Below are 24,985 nucleotides of genomic sequence, written 5' to 3'. Positions count from 1 at the left end.
CCTCACCTCTGCGAGATTTAGCCCCTTCGCCATATTTATCAAGTCCAATTTGGTGGCCGCCTCTAGCGGTTCCAGAGTCGGGTTTTCTATAAATTCATCCACATCCATCTTTGCTGGTTTCCCGTCTGGCTACCCGTGTACCAGATGCAAGTTTGGACTCCTTTTCCCGATTCACTGGCCTCCCAATTTGATGTCAAATCTCAAGACGAGAACCCCAAGTTGTTACGTACCCCATAACTGGGTTACTTACCAGCAAAGATAGAGAGGTCCGTTGAAGTCTGATGGTACCATTTTTAACAGTATTTATTGAAAAATATACACAAAAATAATTTCAATGCAAACATACAGATAATATACGTCGTCAATACTAATTCTAAAAGCGCGGGTATAATAATAATCAATAAGAAAAAATTCTATCGTTGTCTAGGAGATAATGTATTGTCCGATGGAAATATAAAAGTCACTCAAGTTTGTGCAGGCTGCAGCCTTTTGTTGGAGTCAAGAGAGAGAGATGTTTTAAACTTGCCGGCTTTCCTTTTTATGATGTCAATCCTTCGAGAGTTCTGTTTTTGTAGTCGGTCCTTTAGCTAAGCCGTTCCGTGGAAAACTCGTCATCCGGGCAAGGATGGACAGACGGGATTTCTATCGTTTCCCTGGTGCGTCTAAAGGGGTTGTTCCCCAGACCCTCTTTTATCGTTACTCACAGGTTCTCAGATGTCAATCAGGTTGGAATGATGCAATCTCTCAGCCAGCCCCCTCGGCTCTTTCCCTGAGGGCTTCAACTAAATAGTACGGAACTCAATACACTATTCCATCTCCAAGTGACAATGACCATTTCCCGTGGCTTTGTATCGCTGAGGGGCTGGGACATTAAAAACCCCATGTGGATTCTGCGTGTCTTTCTCTCATTTCCTGGGTCTCCTGACCTGAATTCATAGCGATCTTGCGATTCTCAAAAAGGAGGGGGCTACGTTGTACCCTTCGGCCCCTCAGAGGTTGGGGCGTAACAAAATATAACTCCCAAACTATTGAGCTTGGGGGAAACAAGGCTTGAGAGTCTTGAGATGGTAAAGTATGGAAGTTCAGTTCATCCACGGAATAGGTAACGAGAGAGAGATATTTGTAATCCAGGGTAAATGTCGAGAGAAGGCAATTACGTCGAATTCCAAAGGTTCCATTGTAGTAAAATGAGAGAACAGTTGCTGTAGATTTTATGCTTCATCGTTCCAAATCCACATACGAATTATCACCGAAAGTGACTTGTCTCAAGGGGTATCATCTTCAAGTGTATTATCACACCACACCCCGCCAAGCGTTAACACAAAAGTAGTCTTCACAGGATACCTTAAATCTGATCCACACCTATGGATCAAACAAGGTGACAACCACACATTCGATGCATGGTGAATCAATACTTAACCCACACTTGTGGGCATAGGAAAGCTCTAAACAGTGACTCTTGGCCACTAGTTCCCTGGTTTCGATACTTCCATTTTTCCTCCTTTAACTCCGTCTGACTCTGAGTGTCTGATTCCTCGGTTAAAACTAAACAAGCTGTGAGTGATGTAAACAAGCTGCAAGCCAGACTGATTTGCCTTCTTAATCACTCTCTCTCTTAAAATGAATGTCCTCAGCAAGCAAAAGCAAGGGATTAATAACAATGAGAACTGACTGGTGTGCCAGTAGTTGGGATGACTGAATGAATCCTTTCCAACATTCTGAGCAGGTGAATAGCTCAGAATGTGTGAACTGACTGGTGTTTCTGTAGGGTGGAGGACTGAGTGAATCCCTTCCCACAGACTGAGCAGGTGAATGGCTTCTTCCCAGTGTGAACTTTCTGGTGTCTCTGTAGGGTGGATGAATCAGTGAATCTCTTCCCTCATTCTGAGCAGATGAATGGCTTCTCCCTAGTGTGAACTCGCTGATGTCTCAGTAGGTGCGATGACCGAGTGAATGCCTTCCCGCATTCTGAGCAGGTGAATGGCTTCACCCCAGTGTGAACTCGCTGATGACTCTGCAGGTTGGATATCCGAGTGAAACCCTTCCCGCAGTCTAAGCAGGTGAACGACTTCTCCCCAGTGTGAACTCGCTGATGTCTCAGTAGGTGGGATGACAGTGTGAATCCCTGCCCACAGTCTGAGCAGGTGAACGGCTTCTCCCTAGTGTGAACTCGCTGATGTTTCAGTAGGTGGGATGACCGAGTGAATCTCTTCCCACATTCTGAGCAGGTGAATGGCTTCTCCCCAGTGTGAACTCGCTGATGACTCTGTAGGCTGGATGACCGACTGAATCCCTTCCCACATTCTGAGCAGGTGAATGGCTTCTCCCCAGTGTGAACTCGCTGATGTACCTTCAGTTGGGATGAGCAAGTGAATCCCTTCCCACAGTCTGAGCAGATGAACGGCTTCTCCCCAGTGTGAACTCGCTGGTGTATCAGTAGGTGAGATGACATAGTGAATCCCTTACCACATTCTGAGCAGGTGAATGGCTTCTCCCCAGTGTGAACTCGCTGGTGTATCAGTAGGTGAGATGACATAGTGAATCCCTTACCACATTCTGAGCAAGTGAATGGCTTCTTCCCAGTGTGAACTCGCTGGTGTTTCACTAGAGTCGATTCCAAAGTGAATCCCTTCCCACAGTCCGAGCAGGTGAATGGACACTCCTTGGTGTGAAATCGCTGGTGAGCCTTTAGGTCAGATGACTGAGTGAATCTCTTCCCACAGTCTGAGCAGGTGAATGGCTTCTCCCCAGTGTGAACTCGCTGGTGACACTGTAGGGTGAATAACCGTGCGAATCTCATCCCACAGTTCGAGCAAGTGAACGGCCGCTCCCCGGTGTGAACTCGCTGGTGTGTCATCAGGTTAGATGAGGAAGTGAATCCCTTCCCACAGTCTGAGCAGGTAAACGGCCTCTCCCCAGTGTGAACTCGCTGATGAACCTTCAGTTCAGCTGACTTAATGAATCCCTTCCCACAGTCTGAGCAGGTGAATGGCCTCTCTCCAGTGTGAACTCGCTGATGAACTATCAGTTCAGTTGAGTTAATGAATCCCTTCCCACAGACTGAACAGGTGAACGGCCACTCCCCAGTGTGAACCACCTGATGTACCTTCAGGTTAGATGAGAAAGTGAATCTCTTCCCACAGACTGAGCAGGTGAACGGTTTCTCCCTGGTGTGAACTCGCTGGTGTACCTTAAGTGTCGATGAGAAAGTGAATCCCTTCCCGCATTCTGAGCAGGTGAATGGCTTCTCTCCAGTGTGAACTCGCTGATGACTCTGCAGGTTGGATAACTGAGTGAATTCCTTCCCACAGACTGAGCAGGTGAACAACTTCTCTCCAGTGTGAGATTGCTGGTGTCTCTGTAGGCTGGATGAATGAGTGAATCCCTTCCCACATTCTGAGCAGGTGAACGGTTTCTCTCCAGTGTGAACTCGCTGATGACTCAGCAGGCTGGATGACGAAATGAATTTCTTCCCACATTCTAAGCAGATGAATGGCTTCTCCCCAGTGTGAACTCGCTGATGACTCCGCAGGCTGGATGACAAAGTGAATTTCTTCCCGCATTCTAGGCAGATGAATGGCTTCTCCCCAGTGTGAACTTGCTTATGATTCTGCAGGTAGGATGACCGAGTGAATCCCTTCCCACAGACTGAGCAGGTGAATGGCTTCTCCCCAGTGTGAACTCGCTGATGTACCTTTAGGTCAGATGACCGAGTAAATCCCTTACCGCAGTCTGAGCAGGTGAATGGCTTCTCCCTTGTGTGAACTGACTGGTGAGCCATTAGGTCAGATGACCGAGTGAATCCTTCCCCAGAAATTTAGCAGATGACCAGCTTCTGACTGGTGGGTCCACAGGTGGGATGACAGACTAAATATTTTTTTTACACACAGAACAGGTGAATGACCTTGCCCAATGTGAACTTACTGACGTACCTTCAGTTGAGATGACTGACTGAATCCATTCCCACAGCCTGAGCAGAAGAATGGGCTCTCCCCTGTGTAAAATAATGGAGGTGCCAGTTGGTCAAATGACTGAGTGAATCCTGCCCCGTAGTCTGATCAGATAGGAAGGTTGATTGAATCCCTTGCTTCACCTCTTAAATATCTAGACAGAGACAGCAAAACTGCTGTGCCATGTTTGAGCTTCTGGGAGACAAATTCCTTCTCGTTTTTAACCTGTAAAAAGATTTACAAAATGCATCAACGGGAGTAGGACAACACTTCAGATGAGATTACTTGAGTTGCCAAGGTTTGATCCAGCATCACACTGTTATAGTGAGGTTCCACCCAAGTTGGACAGAGAAATCAACTTCTAACTGGGCACAGTGCTGGTATCTGGAATAACCATCAATTCCCTGATGCTCTTCTTGTTTCTATAGGAATGGGGCATTTCTGCCATCTCAGATCTGTGACCTGGCTCAGTTTGGCTCTCTCCATTGGTATTATTCCCTGTTCCTGCTGAGCTGCATGGGTGCCTGGCCACACAGTAACTGAAACATTCTCACACAAATAGTCTTTCTTAATGGGCAGCTGGAATTTTCCCATATGTATTATTAACTTAAAGTGCCACAGTTTTAATGCCTTATAAAAATTTCCTGCTGAGAAGAATAGTTGGTCCACACAGCTGTTCAATGGACACAGAGTGAATCTTTGAATTATTTCAGGCCCTTGCAGAAAAGTACCAACACAGAAACAGGCCCTTTGGACAATCTAGTTTGTGCTAAACTATTTAAACTGCCCACTCCCACAACCCTACCATTCAGGTACCTACACAAACCTCCTTAAATTCAGCTCGAATTCTCCACTTGTGTTGGCTGCTCATTCCACACCCAGATAACCATCTGTGTGAAGAAGTTTCCCCTCACATTTCCCCTTAACATTTCACCTTTCACCCTTAACCCATGGCTTCTGGTTGTAGTCGCACACCATCTCCGTGGTAAAAGCCAGCTTGCATTTAGTCTATCTATGCCCCTCTATCACAATCAAATCTCCCCTCAATCTTCTACATTCCAAGGAATAAAATCCTATCCTGTTCAATCTTTCCTTGTTACCAAAGTCGCCCAGACCTGGCAACATCCTTGTGAATTTTCTCTGAACTCTCAGAACCTCTTTTACAACTTTCATGTAGGTAGGTGACCAACACTGCACAAAATATTCCAAATTAGGCCTCACCAATACCTTCTACAAGTCAACATAACATCTACCTACTGTTGATAGTGCTTTGGTTCATGAAGGCCGATGGGCCGAAATCTTTCTTTCCATCTCTATCTAACTGTGGCACCACTTTCAGTGAATTACGGACTTGTATTCCCAGGTCCCTTTCTTCTACAACACTCCTCAGTGCCCAACCAGTCAAATACAACACCTCACTCTTGTCTGCATTGAATTTCATTTTCCATTTCGCAAACCATTTTTCCAGCTGGTCCAGGTCGCACTATAAGCCATGATCATCTTCCTTGCTGTCCACTACACCCCAATCTTGTTGTCATCAACAAATTTACTGATGCAGTTAACCACAGTAATCCAGATTACTGATATAGATGACAAACAACATCAGATCCAGCACTGATCCCTATGACACACAACTGGTCAAAGGGTTCCAGTCAGAGAGGTAACCATCTGCTACCATACTCTGGCTTCTCCCAAAGACAGTGTCTCGTCCGATTTACTATCTCATCTTGAATGTTGAGTGACTGAACCTTCTTGACCAACCTCCCATATAAGACTTTGTCAAGTGCCTTGCCGAAGTCCATGTAGACAACATCCACTGCCTTGCCTTCATCCACTTCCCTGATAACTTCCTCGAGACTCTATAAGATTGGTTAGACATGACCTACCATGCACAAAGCTATGCTCTCCATCCTTAATCAGTCCACATCGATCCAAATACTTATATATCCAGTTCCTGCACATATGTTAGAATAACTTTCCCCCTACTGATGTCAAGCTTACCAAGGTACAATTTCTTAGTTTATTTTTAGAGCCTTTCTTGAACAGCAGAACAACATTGGCTGTCCTCCAATCTTCCAGTACCTCACCTGTCACTAAGGATGATTTAAATATCTGTGCTTGGGCCCCTACAACTTCTGCACTTGTCTTCCACAGGGTCCGAGGGAACAATTTGTCAGGCACTGGGGATATATTTCTGGTAATTTTCCTTCATACGGCAACAAGATTACCTCTGTAATCTGTACAGTGTCCATGAAGCTGATGCTACTTTGCCTCACATCTACAGACTCTGTGTCAATCTCCTGAGTAAATACGAATGCAGAAAAAATCTCCCCAATCTATTTTGTCTCCTCATATGGATTACCATTCTGATCTTGCAAAGGATTAATTTTTTCCCTTGCAATTTTTTGCACTTAACATATCTGCAGAATCCATGCCTTCTTTCATCAGTGTTCACTTGAATTTCCTGTATCTCATAAGTAGCCCATTTGTTCCTATCTGCCTGTATGCACCTCCTTTTTATTGATCTGGGAGTGATCAAAACACTATCAAAACAAAGGGATGATACAGCTGCATGTTGGGGGGTGGGGGTAAGTGGGGTTAAACTAAATTTGCAGGGGGAATAGATGCCTGAATAACAGAACAGATAGTGGAGGGGTTTTGAAGACAGGTGTTGTTCAGAACTCAGACAAAGTCAGGAATGAAAAACATTGAGCATGATGCAGTGAATATGCTGAGCCCTGTATATCTCAATGCAAGGTGCATGATAGGAAAGGTGGATGTGTTCAGGGAATGGATCAACACCTGGAATTAAGACACTAGGATCTGGCAACTGTGGACTGGGACAGGCTGCTTTATGGCAAAGGTGTGCTTGGTCAGTGGGAGGCCTTCAAAGTGAAATTTTGAAAGTACAAAGTTGGTATGTGTTTGTCAGAATAAAAGGTAAAGATAGAAACTGCAGGGAACCTTGGATTTCAAGATATATTGAGACACTGGTGAAGCACAAAATGGAGTTGCATAACAGGGATCGGCAGGCAGGTTCTTTTGAAGTGTAAAAAATACAAGAGAACACATAAGAGATAAATCAGGATGGCTAAGAGAAGACATGAGGTTGCCCTTGCAGAAAAGATTAATCATCAATGACTCCAGGGATAGATTAAGAGCAAAAGGATTGTAAGGCACAAAGTTGGTTCACTGTAAGACCAGAATGGCAATCCACGTATGGAACCAAAGCAGATGGGGGAGATCTTAAATATGTTTTCATCTCTATTTACTCAGGAGATAGACAAAGGTTCTATTGGAGTGTGAAAAAGCCACATTAAAATCATGGACACTGTACAGATTAAAGAAGAGATGTTATTTCACTGTTCAACATAGAACATTGAGCATTGAAATCTACATCATATTCCAGGCCATTCAGCCTACAACATTGTGCCAACCACGTAACTTACTCTAGAAACTGCCTAGAATTTCCCTAGCAAATAGCCCTCTATTTTTCTAAGCTCCATGTGCCTATCTAAGAGGCTGTTAAAACACCCTATTGTATCTGCCTCGACCACCGCTGCTGGCAGTGGATTACACGCACGCACTATTTTCTAGGTAAAAAATTTACCCTTGCCATCCCCTCGGTAGCTATTTCCAAGCACCTTAAAGCTATGCCCTCTCGTGTTAGCCATTTCAACCCTGGGGCAAAAACCTCTGACTATCCACACGATCAATGCCCTTCATCACTTTATAAACCTAAAAAAGTCTCTGAGCATTAGAAAGTAAGTTTGCTTTGAGGATCTGTTAGAATTATGAGGGTATAGATAGGGTAAATGCAAACAGCTTTTTCCGCTGAGGTTGGGTAGGATGACAACCAGAGGTCATGGGTAAGTGGGGAAGGTGAAAATTTAACGGTACCATTTGGGAAAGCTCTCTAATGAAATGGTCATGAGAGTGTAGAATGAGATGCCAGCAAAAGTGGTGAATATAAGCCCGGTTTCAACAATAAGAGAAGTTTGATAGGTACTTGGATGGTAGGGGCATGAAGGGTGATTGTCCCAGTGTAGGTAGTTGAATTAGACAGCTTAAATGTGTTCTCGGCATTGACTAGGTGGGCCAAATAGCCTGTTTCTCTACTGAACTTCTCCATGTTTCTATGACAGAGAAGCTGGCCAAACTTGTAAGGGGAAAGGTAGCAGTGACAACAGAGCAGCAATGGCTGGAGTTTCTGGGAGCAATTCGGCAGCTGAGTGATCAATGCAGCCCAATGAATTGGAAGCACAGGAAAGGCAGGAGAACACAACCATGGCTAAAATGAGAAGCCAAAGCAACATAAAAACCAAAGAGAGAGCAAACAACCAAGAGCAAAAACTATTGGGAAGCTTTTAGAAACCAACAGAAGATGACAAAAAAAAAAGTTAGATGAGCTCGCATGGATTTATGATTTGTAGTCATTAATGAGTCTTGGTAGCACTCAACAGTCTGAGGCATTCAGAAGAATAAAATATCCGGGGCCTCAATATCTCTTGAAAACCAAGGTTCCCTGCATCAGTTACCTTTCAACTTTTATTTTGACAGACACATACAAACTCAACACCCTCAAAATTTCACTTCTGAAGGCCTCACACTTACCAAGTACTCCTTTGCCAGAAAACAGCCAGTAACAAACCACACTTATCAGATCCTTTCTGATACCATCAAAATTGACCTTTCTCCTATTTAGAACATCAATCCATGGTCCAGACCTCTCTTTTTCCATATTTACTTTTGATTCTCATGGCATTACGATCACTAATTTCTGTCATCAGCCCTGGATCATTTCCTAACAGCTTATTGCACACTTCTACGTTGGGAATCCTACGCACTGATTAAGGGCACATTTGACAAACTTTACCCCATCTAGTCCTTTTACATTATGGGAGTCCTAGTCAATATATGGAAAGTTAAAATCACTTACTGCATCAACCTTTGTTTCTTGGCATGGTCTGCAATCTCTCTAAAAACTTGTTCCTCTAAATCCCTCAGACTATTGGGTGCAACAAAGTCCCAGTCATGGCTACAATATCATAATGCCCTGTCCTCAGCTCATCTGGCTTTCCTACGATGCTTCTTGCTTTATGATATACACAGCTCAGCACATTCATCGCACCATGCTCAGCCATTTGATTGCTGATTCCATCTGAGGACTGAACAACATCTGACCAAGCCTTTAAAGGCGGGAATTTGTCCCCCCAGTTTAACTCCCTACTGCTCCAATACTTACCAACTAAGTTAGCCAACATGATTAAAACAAATAACATGGATGGTCTGACAATGACCAAAATCGAATGTGACGAGCTTTAACATATTGTTGGGACCTGACTTTCAAATCCCAATCAACCCTGAAGGGAACTAATATTAAAGGTGAAGATGTTCAGTGGGAAGAAGGACACAAGAGGGCGATATCTGGGGATCAGAAATGGGAAGAAAAACCTACCAAGAGACAGGTGGGGACAACAACCCGTTTTCAAATTAACAAGCTAGGATGCTTCCTGCCGTGAGTACCATCCCTCAGGAAGAGCCCAACGGAACATTGCAAGTTGCTGGAATTCCAATTCCGTTTATGATTGATATGCCGGCAACCACAGCCACTCTCAATCAGGAAGTAATATTGGAAAATGGATTCCAGCTATCAAACACTACAATCACTCTGTCTGGGTTCGAAGGCACGGAACGCACGTATTCACATACACAGCCACTGCAGGTGGAATTCCAGGGGGATTGAGTAAAGCCAGTATTATTTGCCCCTCTAGGGACAAAGTTCCCAGTCACGTTAGAGCAGTTAAAGGAAGAGAGAACATTGTACTACTGGCCGAAGTTCCGGATTTCCTTTGGTGACAAACAGGACAGGTGGTTCCCCATACACCGTGAGGGTTTGCCTTGGGTTCAAGCCAAAGAGCCTAGGGTTCCTTGCCTACACCCTGATGAAACAAGCCTCCAGCACCGAGGGAGGCTGGCCAGACTTGGCCGCATGCCAACTCTGATACTGGAAGGACTCAGGTGAAGACAGGACATCTGGTAAGACACTCTTTTAATATTGACTGAACCCAAGAGGCTGTACCCCATCTTTGCACAATTTCAGGCCATGAAATTGGCCTTGCTTGTTAATTTCTAAAACTGCCCCCCATCTGGATCACCATGAAAAGAGGACAGAGATTCCCATCCATTCTGCTATATCCCCTCAAGCCCGAGGCAATGTTTTATGAGAATGGAAGCCCTTTTGTGGATCCAGCAGGGAAACAATATTCTGGTGATGCGATAGTAACTGACAGTAAAGTAATTGAGCGGGATTCTTTTGAAACAGCCGTCTCATCCAGAAGCCTGAGCTGTTTGCTCTGACTTGTGCCTGTATCCGAACAACAGATAAAAGTGAGAACAATTACACGGACTCCCGTTATGCATTTGGAGATGTACATGACTACCGGGCTCTCTGGGAACATGGGGATTCCTGACTTGCTCTGGCCACCCCATTAGTAATGCCACCTTTGTAAACAACTTACTCACTGCTCCGCAGCTACCTTGAGTTCTGGCCATTATTAATGTGCGGCCCACACCCGCATGTCCAAACAGGTCACTAAACCCAATGCTTTAGCAGATTACACAGCGAAAAGTGCTGCACAATCCTCGATAGTTGTAGTCTCCTCGGGTTCCCATCAAGCAATCCTCCATGACTCAGGCAGAACAAGTTTGCCAGACATGCGAGAGTTACGTACTTCTCAGGGGGACACCTGTGAGGAGGAGTGCAAGCTGTGGTCCCAGATGGGGTGCCAGAAAGACCCCTACCCAGGTATTTGGATCACCACAGTGGGACAGGTTTGTGTTCCTACACAGTTTTTACCTATATTGGTCAATTATGTACACACCTGGAAAAGGAGGGATTGGTTGCTAACCTGCACCCTGCACACCGGGTACGACTCCCTTGACCATGTTCGTGTCTACAAGTTGATGTTACTGAATTGCCTAGAGTACATTGCTATAGATACTGCTTAGTTATTATAGATGCATTTCATAGATGGATTGAAGCTATTCCAACTACCAATAATACTGTTATGACTGTTGTGAAGGTATTATTATGGGATATAATTCCCAGGTACGGCCTGCCAGAGATGCTGAGCTCTGACAATGGCCCACACTTCGTGGCGAAAGCAAGCGAAGGGGTGTGTAACAAACTAGCTATCAAGCAACAATTCCACTCTGTACACCACCCACGGGCCGCTGGCTTATTGTAAAGTGTCAATGGCGCTCTGAAGAGTAAGTTGGCCAAACTAACAGTGGAGACTGGACTCACTTGGTTGAAGGTCCTACTGTTAGACCTATTCCACATGAGGGTCACCCCACAGGGGAAATCAGTGTTGTCACCAGCTGAAATCATTTATGGACGGCCCATGAGGACACCCTGTGGACCAAGACCTTGTGCACCATTGTTCTCAGAAAGTCTACCAGGTAAATTGGATATGCATACCCTAGGGGAAGAGATGGGGAAATGCATATGCCAACTAAACAAACTTTTCCAAGCATTACATTCACAGGTACGATTGGCTTACAAGGAAGAGAACTACCACGCAGAGAGGAGTGACTATCCCACCCAAGAACCTGGGAATTTTGACCTGACCAAGAACTGGGATTGAGGGAAACTCAGAACTCGGTGGAGAGGAGCATATTAGGTGTTACTGACCACTCCACGGCTCTGAGACTGAAGGGGCAATCTCGGTGGATATATCGAACAGACTACAAACGTGTTACTGAAGGAACTGAGTAGAAGGGCTCTCTCGGAATAAAGGAAAATGTATTGGTTGATAGTGGTGTGTCGAACCTCGAGGTTTCTTGCCATGGACTGTCATTTTAAGAGAGAGTGCCTGAGTGACGTCATCCGCCAGCTTTCTCGGCTGCTGTTTTATTCTTACTGAGGGAGAGGGAGGGGTGGAACTATTTGACTCTGCAGTGTGTTTACACTTGCTCACAGCTTGTGTTTACATAGCTTGCAGTTTGCTTTATTTAAGCAAGGACAGTCAGAGACGGACAGTCAGACGGAGAGAAAGAAAGAGGATGGAAGGTTCGAAACAAAGGACCTAGTGGCCGAAGTTCGCTGTTTGAACCCTCCTGTGCCCACAGAACAATACTGAATGTGTGATTGTCACTTTGTTTGATCCACTAGAGTGGATCTTTATGTTTGGCAGTGTCCTGTGAAGACCACTTGTGCCAACCCTTGCCTGGGGGTGGTAACTCACTGGTACAGGGTACCCCGTGACAAATCACTGTTGGTGATAATTCCTATAATCCATATGGGGATTTTGATGGAGTATCCCGTGGCTACAACTTTTGTTAACCCTTAACTGGATTTGGGTGCGTTATCTGGTGACCACTTGTGAGAAAGTTATTCTGTGGAAATCACTGTCGGTAATACTTTGTGTGTTGGATCTGGATTGAGAGTACCTTGTGGAATCTACCTGTGTGTTAACCCTTGCCTGGGTGGTAGTTCGCTTTGAAGACGGTACCCCTGTTATCAGCTAGTTTTGGTGATAATTCAAATGTGGATTTGGAACGAAGACGGATAAGATCTTCGGCGACTGTTATCCTGTTTTATCACCGTGGAACTTGTGGAATTGGAAGCAATTGCCTACTCTCGACATTCACCTTGGATTACAAATATCTCTCTTTCATCATTTATTCGGGGGATGAGCTGAACTTTCATACTTTACCATCTTCAGACTCTAAGCTTGGTATTCCCTGAGCTCAATGGTTTGGGAGTTATATTTACACATATGTATACACATAACACTGTTAACCATAGAACACTACAGCACAGTACAGGCCCTTCAGCCCTTCATGTTGTGCCGACCCATATAACCCTTAAAAAATATACTAAATCCACACTACCACATAACCCTCTATTTTTCTTTCATCCATGTGCCTGTCCAAGAGGCTCTTAAATAGCCCTAATGTTATAGCCTCCAACACCATCCCTGGCAAGTCATTCCAGGCACCCACAACCCTCTGTGTAAAAAAACTTACCACTGATGTCTCCCCTAGACTTCCCTCCCTTAATTTTGTACATATGCCCTCTGGTGTTTGCTATTGCTGCCCTGGGAAACAGAGACTGACTATCCACCCTGTCTATGCTTCTCATAATCTTGTAGACCTCTATCAAGTCCCCTCTCATTCTTCTACTCTCCAAAGTGAAAAGTCCCAGCTCTGCTAACCTTGATTCATATGACTTGTTCTCCAAACCAGGCAACATCCTGGTAAATCTCCTCTGCACCCTCTCCATAGCGTCCACTTCCTTCCTATAATGAGGTGACCAGAACTGAACGTAATACTCTTAAAGTGCAGTCTCACCAGAGATTTGTAGAGTTGCAACATGACCTCTCTACTCTTGAACTCAATCCCCCTGTTAATGAAGCCTAGCATACCATAGGTCTTCTTAACCACCGTATCAACCTGTGCAGCAACCTTGAGGGATGTATGGATTTGAACCCAAAGGTCCCTTTTGATTGTTTTGATTAAGTTGTTATAGTATAAGTAGATACAAATAAAGATAGTGGTGTTAATATCAAAACCAGACTCCATGTCTGGTCTATAGCTGCTGGTTCAATTAAATTGTTACAGGTATGTAACACTGGTATTCGTGTTTATGTCTTTGAGAGGGATCACCCCAGCATCCAGGGTCCCCATGTTAACACATTTCTGTATCTCTGTCACACCGATGCCGAACAGGTAGTACTAGGGGCCTGCTGGGTTTGTGCCGAAATTCTGCAGCATAGTAAAACTATGACTCCAATGTCAGTAATCCTGCTCAACCAGAGTGAGGAACTCTCAGCCTGGGCTTTCACAAATAACGCCAGGGGAAGAGAGATGAGGAACTGGGGTCCAGTCAGAGATGACTGTGGCTGTCAGTATTCTGAGGGATGGTATCTCAGGCTCCCACCAAACACAACTTCCTAGACTGGGAAACATGCATCCTGACCATACTTGCAGGTGCCCAGCAGCGGAGAGGAACAACTGAGACTGAGTGATTTTGGATGATCCCTTTTCTCTCCTATGGAGTAGCCAGGAATCCACCAAAGATAATCAATTTGGCTACAGCACTTGAGGAGCTGGCCACAATACTGCAGGGGCTCTGACAGAAACACAGGCCCAAGAAAACAGACAATTCCACTGAAACGAGTGCAATCCAGCAAACAGTCGTACAGAATCATTTGGCTTTAGATTTTATCCTCACTGAGAAAGGGGGAACCTGTGCTATTAGTGACATAGAATGCTGCACCTATATCCCTGATGAGTCTACCAACATTACATCCCTTTCCGAGCACACTGCCAGGGAGATTGATTGCATCAAGAAAGTAGGGCAGGATTTACACAGGTTCACCGAAGGGTCGAAATGTTAGTATTTGAAGGCCTGTTTGGTAATATGTGAGGCATGATATTGCATTATGGCTTAATAGTTGTGCACATCATTGTTATATTTAATGTTGTGCACTGTTTTTATCCATTGATAAGTCAATGTTGTACACGGTTGCTTTCTCTGTGAAAAAATTACTGCTTGATCATGTAATGATCAAAAGGAGGGAGTGGTGAACTATGTAAAAGGGTTAACACTTCCTTAAACAATAGCCGCCTGTTCTTCTGAAAGAAATTGCTGATGATCAGCCAATGTACCAAGCCTTGCTGAGCCATATTTCTTCTTGAGGGTAGCTAGCTAGGGTTTCTGGATGTTTATCTGAATTGTGCACTCATGCGCAGAGATAGGACAGCTTCAATCTGTCCTGTGTGTGTAAGCCGTTATGACTATTTTGTAATTTATCTTAAGGGGCTGTAATATAGTAAATAACCAGCCTGCCTTGTGTGGTGGGTATCTGGGTACCTGTGGTGTAAGGGGAATTGTTAGTCAGTTAGTGGATTGGGCGGGAACAGTCACAGACTGTTCCTGTTTGAACGACTAACTGAGTAAGTCCCTGGTGCTTGGAGTAAAGAGTTTGTATTTATATGGTCTTTGAGTGACTTTTTCCAGATTCGACTTCCACAGAATGGCAGTGGTTTTAAAAGGCTGGGCTGCTGGAAGCACATTACCAGACCTGGAGTGATTGCAACTGGATCTGACAGAGGCATAACTGGTTCTTCTGGGCACATTCAGTCTCCCTCCAACTATTTCTCACCTTCCTTTGTACAGGTATGTAATGTCTAAAGGACTGTGTTTGAGTAAATGAGACTCACCAAACTTTCTCCTGACTGAATCACTGGAATCTCCGAGTCAGATGGATTCTCTTCAGTTGATGCTCTCAATCCTCGGGCTGGTTCACTTGTTGATGTTCCCTCATCTTCAGTCGTGGTTTGCTTCCAGTTGGGTTTTTTATACCAATAAATCTCTCACCGCAGGTCTAACTTTAACATGAAAAATAATGAAGCACATTGACAATAGTAAGGAGAACCAAACATTTCTGCTTAATGCTACTAAGAGCAAAACTCATTGAAATTTAAATGTTGAATATAATGATCTCAGTGAACAATCTTTTATTGTCCCTCACACTTCACAAAAAGATATGGGAGAAGAAGGAGCCATCATTCAGTCATGGTAAGACACAAGACACAGGAACAAAATTAGTTGATTCGATCAATCTGGTTTGCCCACCATTCAACCATGGCTGATTTTCATTCCAACACCATATTCCTGCCTTCCTCCTGTAACCCTGAAGCTACTTAGCAATCATCAATATATTAATCTCTGTCATAAACATAACCAAATGGCAGCCTCAACTACCCTCTGCAGCAACAAATTCCACAGATCAGACATCCTTTGGCTGAAGAAATTTTCTCACCTCAATTTTAAAGGGAAGCGTCTTTATTCTGAGCCTATGCTGTCAGATCACAGACTCTCCGTCTAATGGAAACATCCTCTCCATGTCCACTGTATCCAGGCTTTCCAGCATTCGGTAGGTTTACTTAACCATACATCCCTCCACCAACCCCACTGTCCCTCTGAACTCCATTGAGCACAGGTCCACAACCATCAAATGCTCCTCTTACATAAAGCCGATCATTCCTGAGATTATTCTTGTAAACCTTGTTCGCAACACACCACGTGATCGTGAGTCACAAAGCGGAGGGCGGGGCCGATCTGCGGCGCACAGTCTCACGTGACCTGTTGGCGGGCCTCCCCTTTCAGTGCTGAGAAAATAGACAGCCTGGGCTCCTGGTTTGGATCGCTTAATGCAGATTCCGTGAAGCCGATACATTTCTGACAAGCCCAGATAACTGGGTACTAAATGAGTAATAGGCCCTCATTTCGGGGCTCAAGGCCAGCATTGGATCTCCCCGCCCGGGATCGGTCTCAATACTCACCGATTCTTCTGCCCCCAGACAATGATCCCAAATCCGCAGAACGCAACCCACCTGGAGACTGTGAGCATGTGCAAAGATATTGGCGCATCATCCGGAGGGCGGGGCCTCGGAAGCGACGCAGAGTTGCAGCTCATCTGTGGTTAAATGGGAGCGGCAAATCGGATCACGTGACTCCTCCTCGCGCGCGCGCGCGCGCGCTCTCTCTCTCTCTCTCTCTCTCTCCACCCACCCCCCCACCCCCTTCCCGGGGCAGTGACTCCAGCTGTCCATTACTCTTTGGAAAGAAGCAAACATGCCACTCACATCTCCTCTCACCCTAAATGTATTAGACATTTCACCCCCAGGAAAAATATATCGTCTGTCCACTCTATTTATTCCTCTCGTAATCTTATAAATGTCCAGTCTCACCCCAGCCTGCGCCGCTCTGGAGTAAACAACACAAGTTTGTGCAACCTCTCGTTACAGCTCATGCCCTCTAATCCAGGCAATATCCTGGTAACCCGCTTCTGCGCCCTCTCCAAAGCCCCGACATCCTTGTGAGAATGGGGGCGACCAGAACTGTATGAAATACTTCAGATGTGGTCTTAAAACTGTGTTACGAACTGTTACGTTTTAGAGACGAACCAGCAGCAATAGAGTTCACACTGGAGTCTGGTTTTGATGTTTAAACCACTCTCTTTATTAGTATCTACTTATAGTAACAACGAAATAAAGGAAAGGTAACAGTGTTATGTGTGTATATGTGTAACTATAACTCTAAACTATCGAGCCTGAGGGAACAAAGCTTAGAGTCTTGAGATGGTAAAGTAGGAAAGTTCAGTCATCCCCGGAATAAATGATGGCAGAGAGATATTTGTGTTCCACGGTGAAACGTAGAGAAAAGGCCGTTACTTCGACATAACCGTCATCGAACATTTTATCCGTTGAATCTGTCCATATACGAGTTATCAGCGAAAGTGACCTGTCACAGGAATACCGTCTACCAGGGGTTACCGTACAACATACCCAAGCAAGGGTTAACACAAGGGACAACCATACACGTTCGTTGAGGTTCTGTGCACCAATGATCAACCCACTCTTCTGGGCATAGGAGAGTTCCAAGCCACAGCTGCAACAAACTGAAGCTATCAGCTTTTCCAGTCTCTCCTTCTCTCTTTAGACTGGCCGTCTGCAGATCTCTCTCTCTCTCTCTCTCTCTCTCTCTCTCTCTCTCTCTCTCTCTCTCATGGTTAATCCACAGTCAGCGCCGTCAGCCTGTGACTGACGACATAGTCCCGCCTCCTCACGCTGGCGCTCTTAAAGAAACAGTTACGACCGCAGGCTCGTAACGGCTGCAACACAACTTCCCGACTTTTGAACTCAATGCTTCAACTAATGACAACCACGCCATTTGCCTTCTGAACCACCCGATCAATCTGTGCAGTCTCTTTCAGGGAGCGTTGAACTTGGAGTCTGAGATCCCTCTGATCATCAACAGAGTTCAGGATTTTGCATTTAACAGTGTACTCATTGTCTCATACATTCCACCTACCGAGCTTCCGAGATTATCATCACTAATCAAATCTCACTGAGATTTCTCAGGTCCTGTTGAATTTATTGCCAAGTGCACAAGTACGGGAAGGTACAGGTAGAGAATCACTGACTTGTGGCAGCATCACAGGCAAGTACATTCAGATAACACACGGAACAAACAATGATACGATTCTCTGTCAGTAACAATCTATTATCTATAAATATGTCATTATGCGTATTTTAAATACAATACGTTCTGTCATATTCAATATTAAAATGTGCAATAACGGACTTGGAAATGTTGAATTTGGTCCCTGTTTCCATTCCTCCTGTAATCCACCACCAGCTCCTTTGTTTTTGTCACAATGAGGGAGAGATTGTTATCTTGACACCACTGTGTCGGGGTGATGACTTCTTCTCTGTGGGCTGTCTCGTTATTACTTGAGATTAGGCCAGTCAGTGCAGTGTCCTCACATATTTAATAAACTGATTGGAGCTGTGGGTGGCGACACAAGTCATAGATATACAGAGAGTAAAGGAGGGGGCAAGGAGACACCCCTGTGGGGTATGTGTGCTGAGGGTCAGAGAGACAGTGGTGAGGGAGCCCATTCTCGCGATCTGACAGGAAGTCCAGGATCCAGCTGCACAAGACAGGGTGAAGGCCGAGGTCTCTGAGCTTCTTGTCGATACGTCACGCCTTCGTATGGCTACTGCTCTGCCCATGACTGCAAGGAACTGCAGAGAACTTTGGTGCGCAGAGAACATCAGAGAAACAAGCCTCCCCTCAATGGACTCTTCCTACACTTCCCCTGCCTCGGAAAAGCAGGCCATGTACTCAATGATCCTCACAACCTGGACATTCTTGCTGCAAACCCGCTCCCCCATCGGGGAAGAGACACAAAAGCCTTAAAGCGTGTACCACCAGGCTCAATGTCGGCTTCCTGTCTGTGGTTATAATCCAAATGAATGGTCTTCAGTCCGATAAAATGGACTTAACCTCACAATGTAACTCGACGTGACCCTGCACCAGATGTCTATCTACACTGCACTTTCTCTGCAGCCATAATGCTTTGTTACAGTTATTGTTTTGTCGTATATCAGCTCAATGTACTGTCGTAATATATTGATCTGTGTGGATGGTACGGCAGGCAAGATTTTCACAGTAGCTCGGTACGTGATAAGAAAAAAACGAATTCCCCATTTTAACTGTGTGGAAATATTAGACAGACTGAGCGTCTGCTTTGGAACCTCAGGAGGAAACTTAACTGAACTGTTGTCATTTCTGAGGAATGCAAATAAATAAAAAAGGCTTCAATCTCGCATTACGATCTGCGGTAACTGGGATCAGGTGACCGGTGATCAGTTTACCACCGACAGATGCCGGGGGGACATAATAATCAGAAAGTCCCTAGTCGCAGCCGTATAAATAAAATGTGATATCAGTAGGTGTGTGGTGCATGACAATACACAACAGGTGCCGGAGTAGGCCATTCGGCCCTTCGAGCCTGCACCGCCAGTCAATGTGACCATGGCTGATTATCCACAATCAGTACCCCGTTCATACCTTATCCCCGTATCCCTTGACTCCGCTATCTTTAAAAGCTCTACTTAACTCTTTCTTGAAGACATCCAGGGAATTGGCCTTCACTGCCTTCTGCAGCAGAGTATTCCATAGATCCACATCCCTGTGGGTGAAAATTTCCTGAACTCCATTCTAAATAGCCTACCGCTTATTCTTAAACTGTGGCCTTTGGTTCCGGACTCCCCCAACATTGGGAACATGTTTCCTGCCTCCAGTGTGTCCAATCCGTAAATAATTTTATCTGTTCCAATCAGATCCCTTCTCATCCTTCTAAGAATGTGAAGAAGATAGACAACCTGAGCAAAGTCACAGACTGATGAAGGGGAGGAATGGTCCATTTTGATACAGAGGGAAGCGGAGAGTTTGATATTGTTCCTGATGCCGGAACTGTAGCCAGTTAGAAGATGAAATCTTGTTCCTCCAAATTGTTTTGAGCTGTGACAGAGTTTTTTTTATCAGAAGACACCATGGAGACTAAAATTATCTGAGTTGAAATGTCCTTCACCCACTGACGTGCTTTGTAACGTTTTAACAGTGTAGAGAAGTCAAAGGATTTGTGTATGGGAATCTCAAACACAACAGCACGTTAGTTCCGCTGTATCTGTCAGTTCGCCAGTACTTGAATGCCACCGATCCTTGAATGTGCAGGCAGAGATGTTGGGGACGACAGCGCCCCACTCGCTGCAAGGAGAGCCCGAACACGTGTCCATGTCCGTGATCTGATTTGATACATTGCCATGACTTGATAGCAGTGTGACGTCATTCACTGACGAAAGGTCTCGGCCCGAACGTTGACTGCTCGTTTCAACTGATGCTGCCCGACCTGCTGAGTTCATCCAGCTTGTTTGTACGTGTTGATGTCATTCACTGGCTCTCATTTTGGAAGGGATTCAGTCGGCCATCGCAGATACACCAGCAGCTTCGCACTGGGAAGCGGCCGTTCACCTGCTACGTGTGTGTGAAGAGACTCATTCAGTTAACCCACCTTGTCATGCTCCGGTGAGTTCACAATAAATAGAAGCCACATTTCTGTCCGGAGTGAGCAAAGAGTTTTACTCAATCATCCCGGCTGCTGCAACGCCAACAACTTCACATAGGGAGGAAGTTCAAATCAGCTCCGTGTTAAATGTTTAACCATCACGGTGACAGAAGGCAGCTGCAGGTTCATGAGGGACTGTTACTGTCAGATTCTGCAGTTCTTGCGACTGCTCATCGCACCCAGGATTGAACCCTGGTCACTGAGCATTGGAGGTTTCTGTTCTGCTGATGTTAGCCTTGAACTAGACTGGTGTTTAATATTGTGGATCCGTGAAAGATAAATCAGTTCTGTATTCACTCCACTGTCTCAGGTAGTTACTGTCTTTACCACACTCACAATGTACGCTAGAAAGGCCACTCGGCCTATCTTACCCCTGCCCATGTTTCTGTTCCATATCAGTACATCAAAACCTATCCGTGCCATTCCCCTATCACTCTCCCTGAGATGACAGGTTTCAACTAGTCACACACAGTGGGATAGGAGATTTCCGTTGAATTTCATAGAATCATAGAAGTCTACAGCATATTACAGCTGTGCCGACCATGTAAATTACTCTGGTAACTGTCTAGAATTTCCCTACCGCATAGACAGCTATTTTCCTGAGTTCCATTTACCTCTCTAAGAGTCTCTTAAAATACCCTATTGTATCCGACTCTACCACCGGCGCTGGCAGTGCATTCCACACAGGCACCACTCTTTGTTTAAAAAAACTTAGCTCTGGCATCTCCTCTGTAGGTACTTCCAAGCAGCTTAAACCTATTCCCCCTCGTGTTAGCCGTTTCAGCCCTGGGAAAAAGCCTCTGGCTATCCACACGACCAATGCCTCTCATCATCTCATACACCTGCATGAATCTCCTGCATGATTTTCTCCGGGCTGAACAAGACGATGAGCTCAATGTGGTTGTGACGTTCTTCAGGGCTCCGGACGAAGTTGGTTAAACTCCTTCTTCCCCGCTCTTTTCAACGTTTTGGGTCATTTTCACCAATTTTAAAGGACTGTGCCTCAGACAGCTGGGTTGTTGGAATTGTTACGTACCAGCAGCAATAGATCACTAATGGAGTCTGGTTTCGATGTTAAATCCACTATCTTTATCAGTATCTACTCCAAATATAAAAGATTAAACGAAACAAACAGAAGTTAACAGCGTTATCGTATATATATATATATATGTATGTAGAGCTTCCAAACTATCAAGCTTGGGAAACAATGCTTAAAGTCCTAAAATGGTAAGGTAGAAAAGTTCAGTAATCCACGGAATACGTGAGAGAGGGGAGAGATTTATAAATCCACCCGAACATGTAGAGAGAGGGCAATTACGAAGAATTCCACACACATTCCACGCTGGGTAAACGAAATAACAGTCGCCAAAGATCTTATCCGTTCCAAAATCCACTTCAAAATATCACCAGGTGACAGTGTCAGGAATACCGTCTTCAAGTGGTTACCGTAGAACACCCCGATACCAGGTAAGGGCCAACAAAAGTGATACCACAGTATACTCCAGCAAATTCACAAATATGGATTATACGAAGTGACAGTCACACATCCGTTGTGCACGGCGTGCCGATCATGAACCCGATTTTCTGGGCATTGCAACCCATAGCAGTGACAAGCGGAAGTTCCAACAACTTCCCCCTCTCTCTCTCTCTCTCTCTCTCTCCCTCTCTCTCTGCCGCAGCTTGTGTCTGACGTCACAGTCCCGCCTCACTCAGACATTTAAAGCGACACTCACAGTAAACGAACCTGCGGTCTCGCAACACAATGCATCTCTAAAGTCTGATAGTAGACTAGCTAGTGAATCTTCCATGGTGCAGTCGGAAACCAAAGAGTTGCCAGCCTTAGTCAGGGCTTTGGGGCTCCAGAGAGAGATGGGGCCTGGAGTTCACGAGGAGGAGGTGGAATCAAACCAGCAGGCTGTGGCTACAAAAGAAAGATCGGAAACATTTGGAAACAGGTTGCCCGAAAAAAAAGGTGGTTAATTTCTGGAAAATAGTAGTGGAAATTAACAGATCAGGCAATAAATGTGGAGAGGAATAAATAGACAACGTTTAGGCGGAGCCCCTTCAGCTCGATTGTGTATTCCGCTAATTAGTTGCTCCCTGAATTGCAGAGTTCCTTCTGCATTTTGTGTGTGTGCGTCTCTGTATTTCCAAAATGCAGAATCTCCTGCGTTTCAGATCTGCATTTTACTTTGGCATGAGATACACGTTGATACTGAGTATATTGTTTATCGGTGCCGCTTTCTGCGTTAAAACAGCTGCAGATTTTTCTATACACACGAAAAAAAAATGAGGTACGGACATTAAACCAGTGCTTGCAGAAATGTTTAATGGCACCGTGAATACCCATAGGCCCCTGCGTTATAGTTTTTGGCCGGCATTGAAGCACAGATGAAATGCGCAGGCGTCAGGGTTGTGGCGTCTCTGAGTATGACGCATGCGCACAGTACTCAGAAGGCCTTTGAAATATCGTGTGCAGGTAAGAGCGATTTTCTGTCTCTTTACCTTAAACACCGATTTCGGGGCAATTCCTGTGACCCGCAACCCCAGGAGAGTCCTGCTCTCTTCCCTCTCTCTCAGCCCCCGATCCGTACACGGGCCCCAGGGAATGGGAACCGATGGTTCTCAGACAGAGCTGAGCTCCAGCTTGGGAACTCGGAGAAAGGGCACAAAATCTTTTACATCACCAGTTGAGAAAATCACCTTTGGTCTACCTCCAGTCGCAAGCAAGAGAAAATCTGCAGATGCTGGAAATGTAAGCAACGCACACAAAATGCCGGCGGAATTCAACATTAGTACTTTTTTCCATAGATTCTGCCTGGCTTGCTGAGTTCCTCCTGCCTTTTGTGTGTGTTGCTTGTTCTAACTCCTCTTGCTCTGGACTTTTCTACCAGTGAGAACATGTTTTATCTCATTCTGTCTGGCAACAAGTAGCATTCACATCTCAGATGTGCCAGACTACAATGAGACAGACTACTGCCCTTCCCTTCATATTCATTGGCATTGCCATCACTGAGTTCACCACTGTCAGTCATTTGGGGGTGGGTTCAGGGGAAATATTTATGTCCAATATAGAAACTGTTGTTACCTGTGTGGATTGTGGTGATGCAAAAGTTGCTGGAGAATTTGCAAGTGGGAAGAAGTGGAGTGATATTTGGAAATCTGACTTTTTAAATTGTAATTTAGCAAGCAAACCACATATGAACAAAGTGCAAAAGCTCTGGTGAGAAAATCCTTCATTACCCTGTTATGTACCCCGTAACTGGGTGTCTTACCAGCAAAAATAGAAGTATCCATTTATATTCAAAACAGTGTTTATTAGTAAAATATACAAATCAATATCAACAATGCAGATAATACACGTTAGCAATACTAAACTTAAAAGGGTGGGTATAATAATAATCAATAATAAACAAGCTATCATTGTCTAGGGGATAATGAATTGTCATATGTGAGTATAAAGTTCAGTTCATACAGGCTGAGGTAGTTGTTGGTTGATGTGTTGTAATTGTTGGAGAGAGAGAGAGTGAGCAAACAGTAACAGCTATTGTCTTGCAAACCTTCCTTTACGATCTTGATCTATTGATGTGTTGTTGTGGCCATTCAGGTATGACCCCTCTCACCTTTAGCTAGACCGTTCTTCTATGGTGGACTCGTCACCCAGGCAAGGGTGGACTCACCCACAAGCCCCCACCGGCCTCGCTATAAACACTGTGAGTTAAAATTCCCCATTCGGACTATGATGTCACCAACTTTTCTCGTGGGTTCCAACACTTAAACAGTGCTCACTAGTGTGTCGCTTGGTGCGTCTGAGAGGTGTATCCCCAGACCTCACTTTTATCCCTACTCACAGGCTCTCAGGTGTCAATCAGTTTTGAATGGCTGAGCCCATCAAACCAGCCCACTCCGGCTGTCCACTGAGGAATTTTAATGAACAGAATAGTACCAAGTAAACAGCCCTCTCCGGAGCCGTGAGTCTTACAGGAGTCATAATATGGTCTCTCTCCCCCGGTGTTATCTAGCCCCTGCCTGAAGCAAATGTTCCATTCCAATATGTTTTGCTCCATCTCTTTCTCTCTCATTAACAGGCTGGCAACAGTAACGGTTTGTAATTCTCCCAGGGGAGGGGGACATGGGCAACCTTCTGCCCATCAGAGCTGTTCATCCTTCGTAACAACCTGTTCCAGGCCTGTTAAACCAGTTGCGTGAGAGTGCAGATGAACTCGATTGAACCCAGAGGAGATCAAAGTTCCTATCGACAGTGATTTGCTAGCTATTAAAATGAATGCCTCTCCATATAAAATTCACTGTGCACATCTTGTCACTGGCTAAAAATGCACAGTACAAGATTTATGTGCACACTGGTCATTACAAATTAGGGGGGACATTGGTGGGTAGGTGAGGAGACCTCCAGTGTCCTTGAGGCCCTCACCTACAAGATGTGCATCCAGCAGCAGCTTGTAACCCTGCACTTGAAGGTGTTGGAACTTGAAATGGATGAATTCTGGATCATCCAGCAGTTGGAGGGCGTGATAGATATTACAT

At 45.0% G+C, this 24,985-nt stretch overlaps 1 protein-coding gene across 1 annotated transcript; it reads right to left on the bottom strand.

The window, feature by feature from the left end:
- Positions 1 to 1,879: 1,879 nt before the first annotated feature.
- LOC132386170 (zinc finger protein 850-like) lies at positions 1,880 to 15,980 on the bottom strand. Its single transcript, XM_059958461.1, has 3 exons — positions 15,785 to 15,980; positions 15,183 to 15,350; positions 1,880 to 4,175 (listed from the first exon to the last, which is right to left on the bottom strand). The coding sequence occupies exon 3, from the start codon at positions 3,779 to 3,781 to the stop codon at positions 1,880 to 1,882; it is 1,902 nt and encodes a 633-aa protein (XP_059814444.1). The 5' UTR covers positions 3,782 to 4,175; positions 15,183 to 15,350; positions 15,785 to 15,980.
- Between the last annotated feature and the right edge of the window lie 9,005 nt (positions 15,981 to 24,985).

The sequence above is a fragment of the Hypanus sabinus genome, unplaced genomic scaffold (assembly GCF_030144855.1).
Source record: "Hypanus sabinus isolate sHypSab1 unplaced genomic scaffold, sHypSab1.hap1 scaffold_105, whole genome shotgun sequence".
Classification (NCBI taxonomy): Eukaryota; Metazoa; Chordata; class Chondrichthyes; order Myliobatiformes; family Dasyatidae; genus Hypanus; species Hypanus sabinus.
This window is presented reverse-complemented; position numbering and strand designations above follow the sequence as displayed.

Bases quoted from the DNA above. Each gene is read 5' to 3' on its own strand.
- LOC132386170 (XM_059958461.1), bottom strand. From the start codon at position 3,781: ATGGCTCACCAGTCAGTTCACACAAGGGAGAAGCCATTCACCTGCTCA.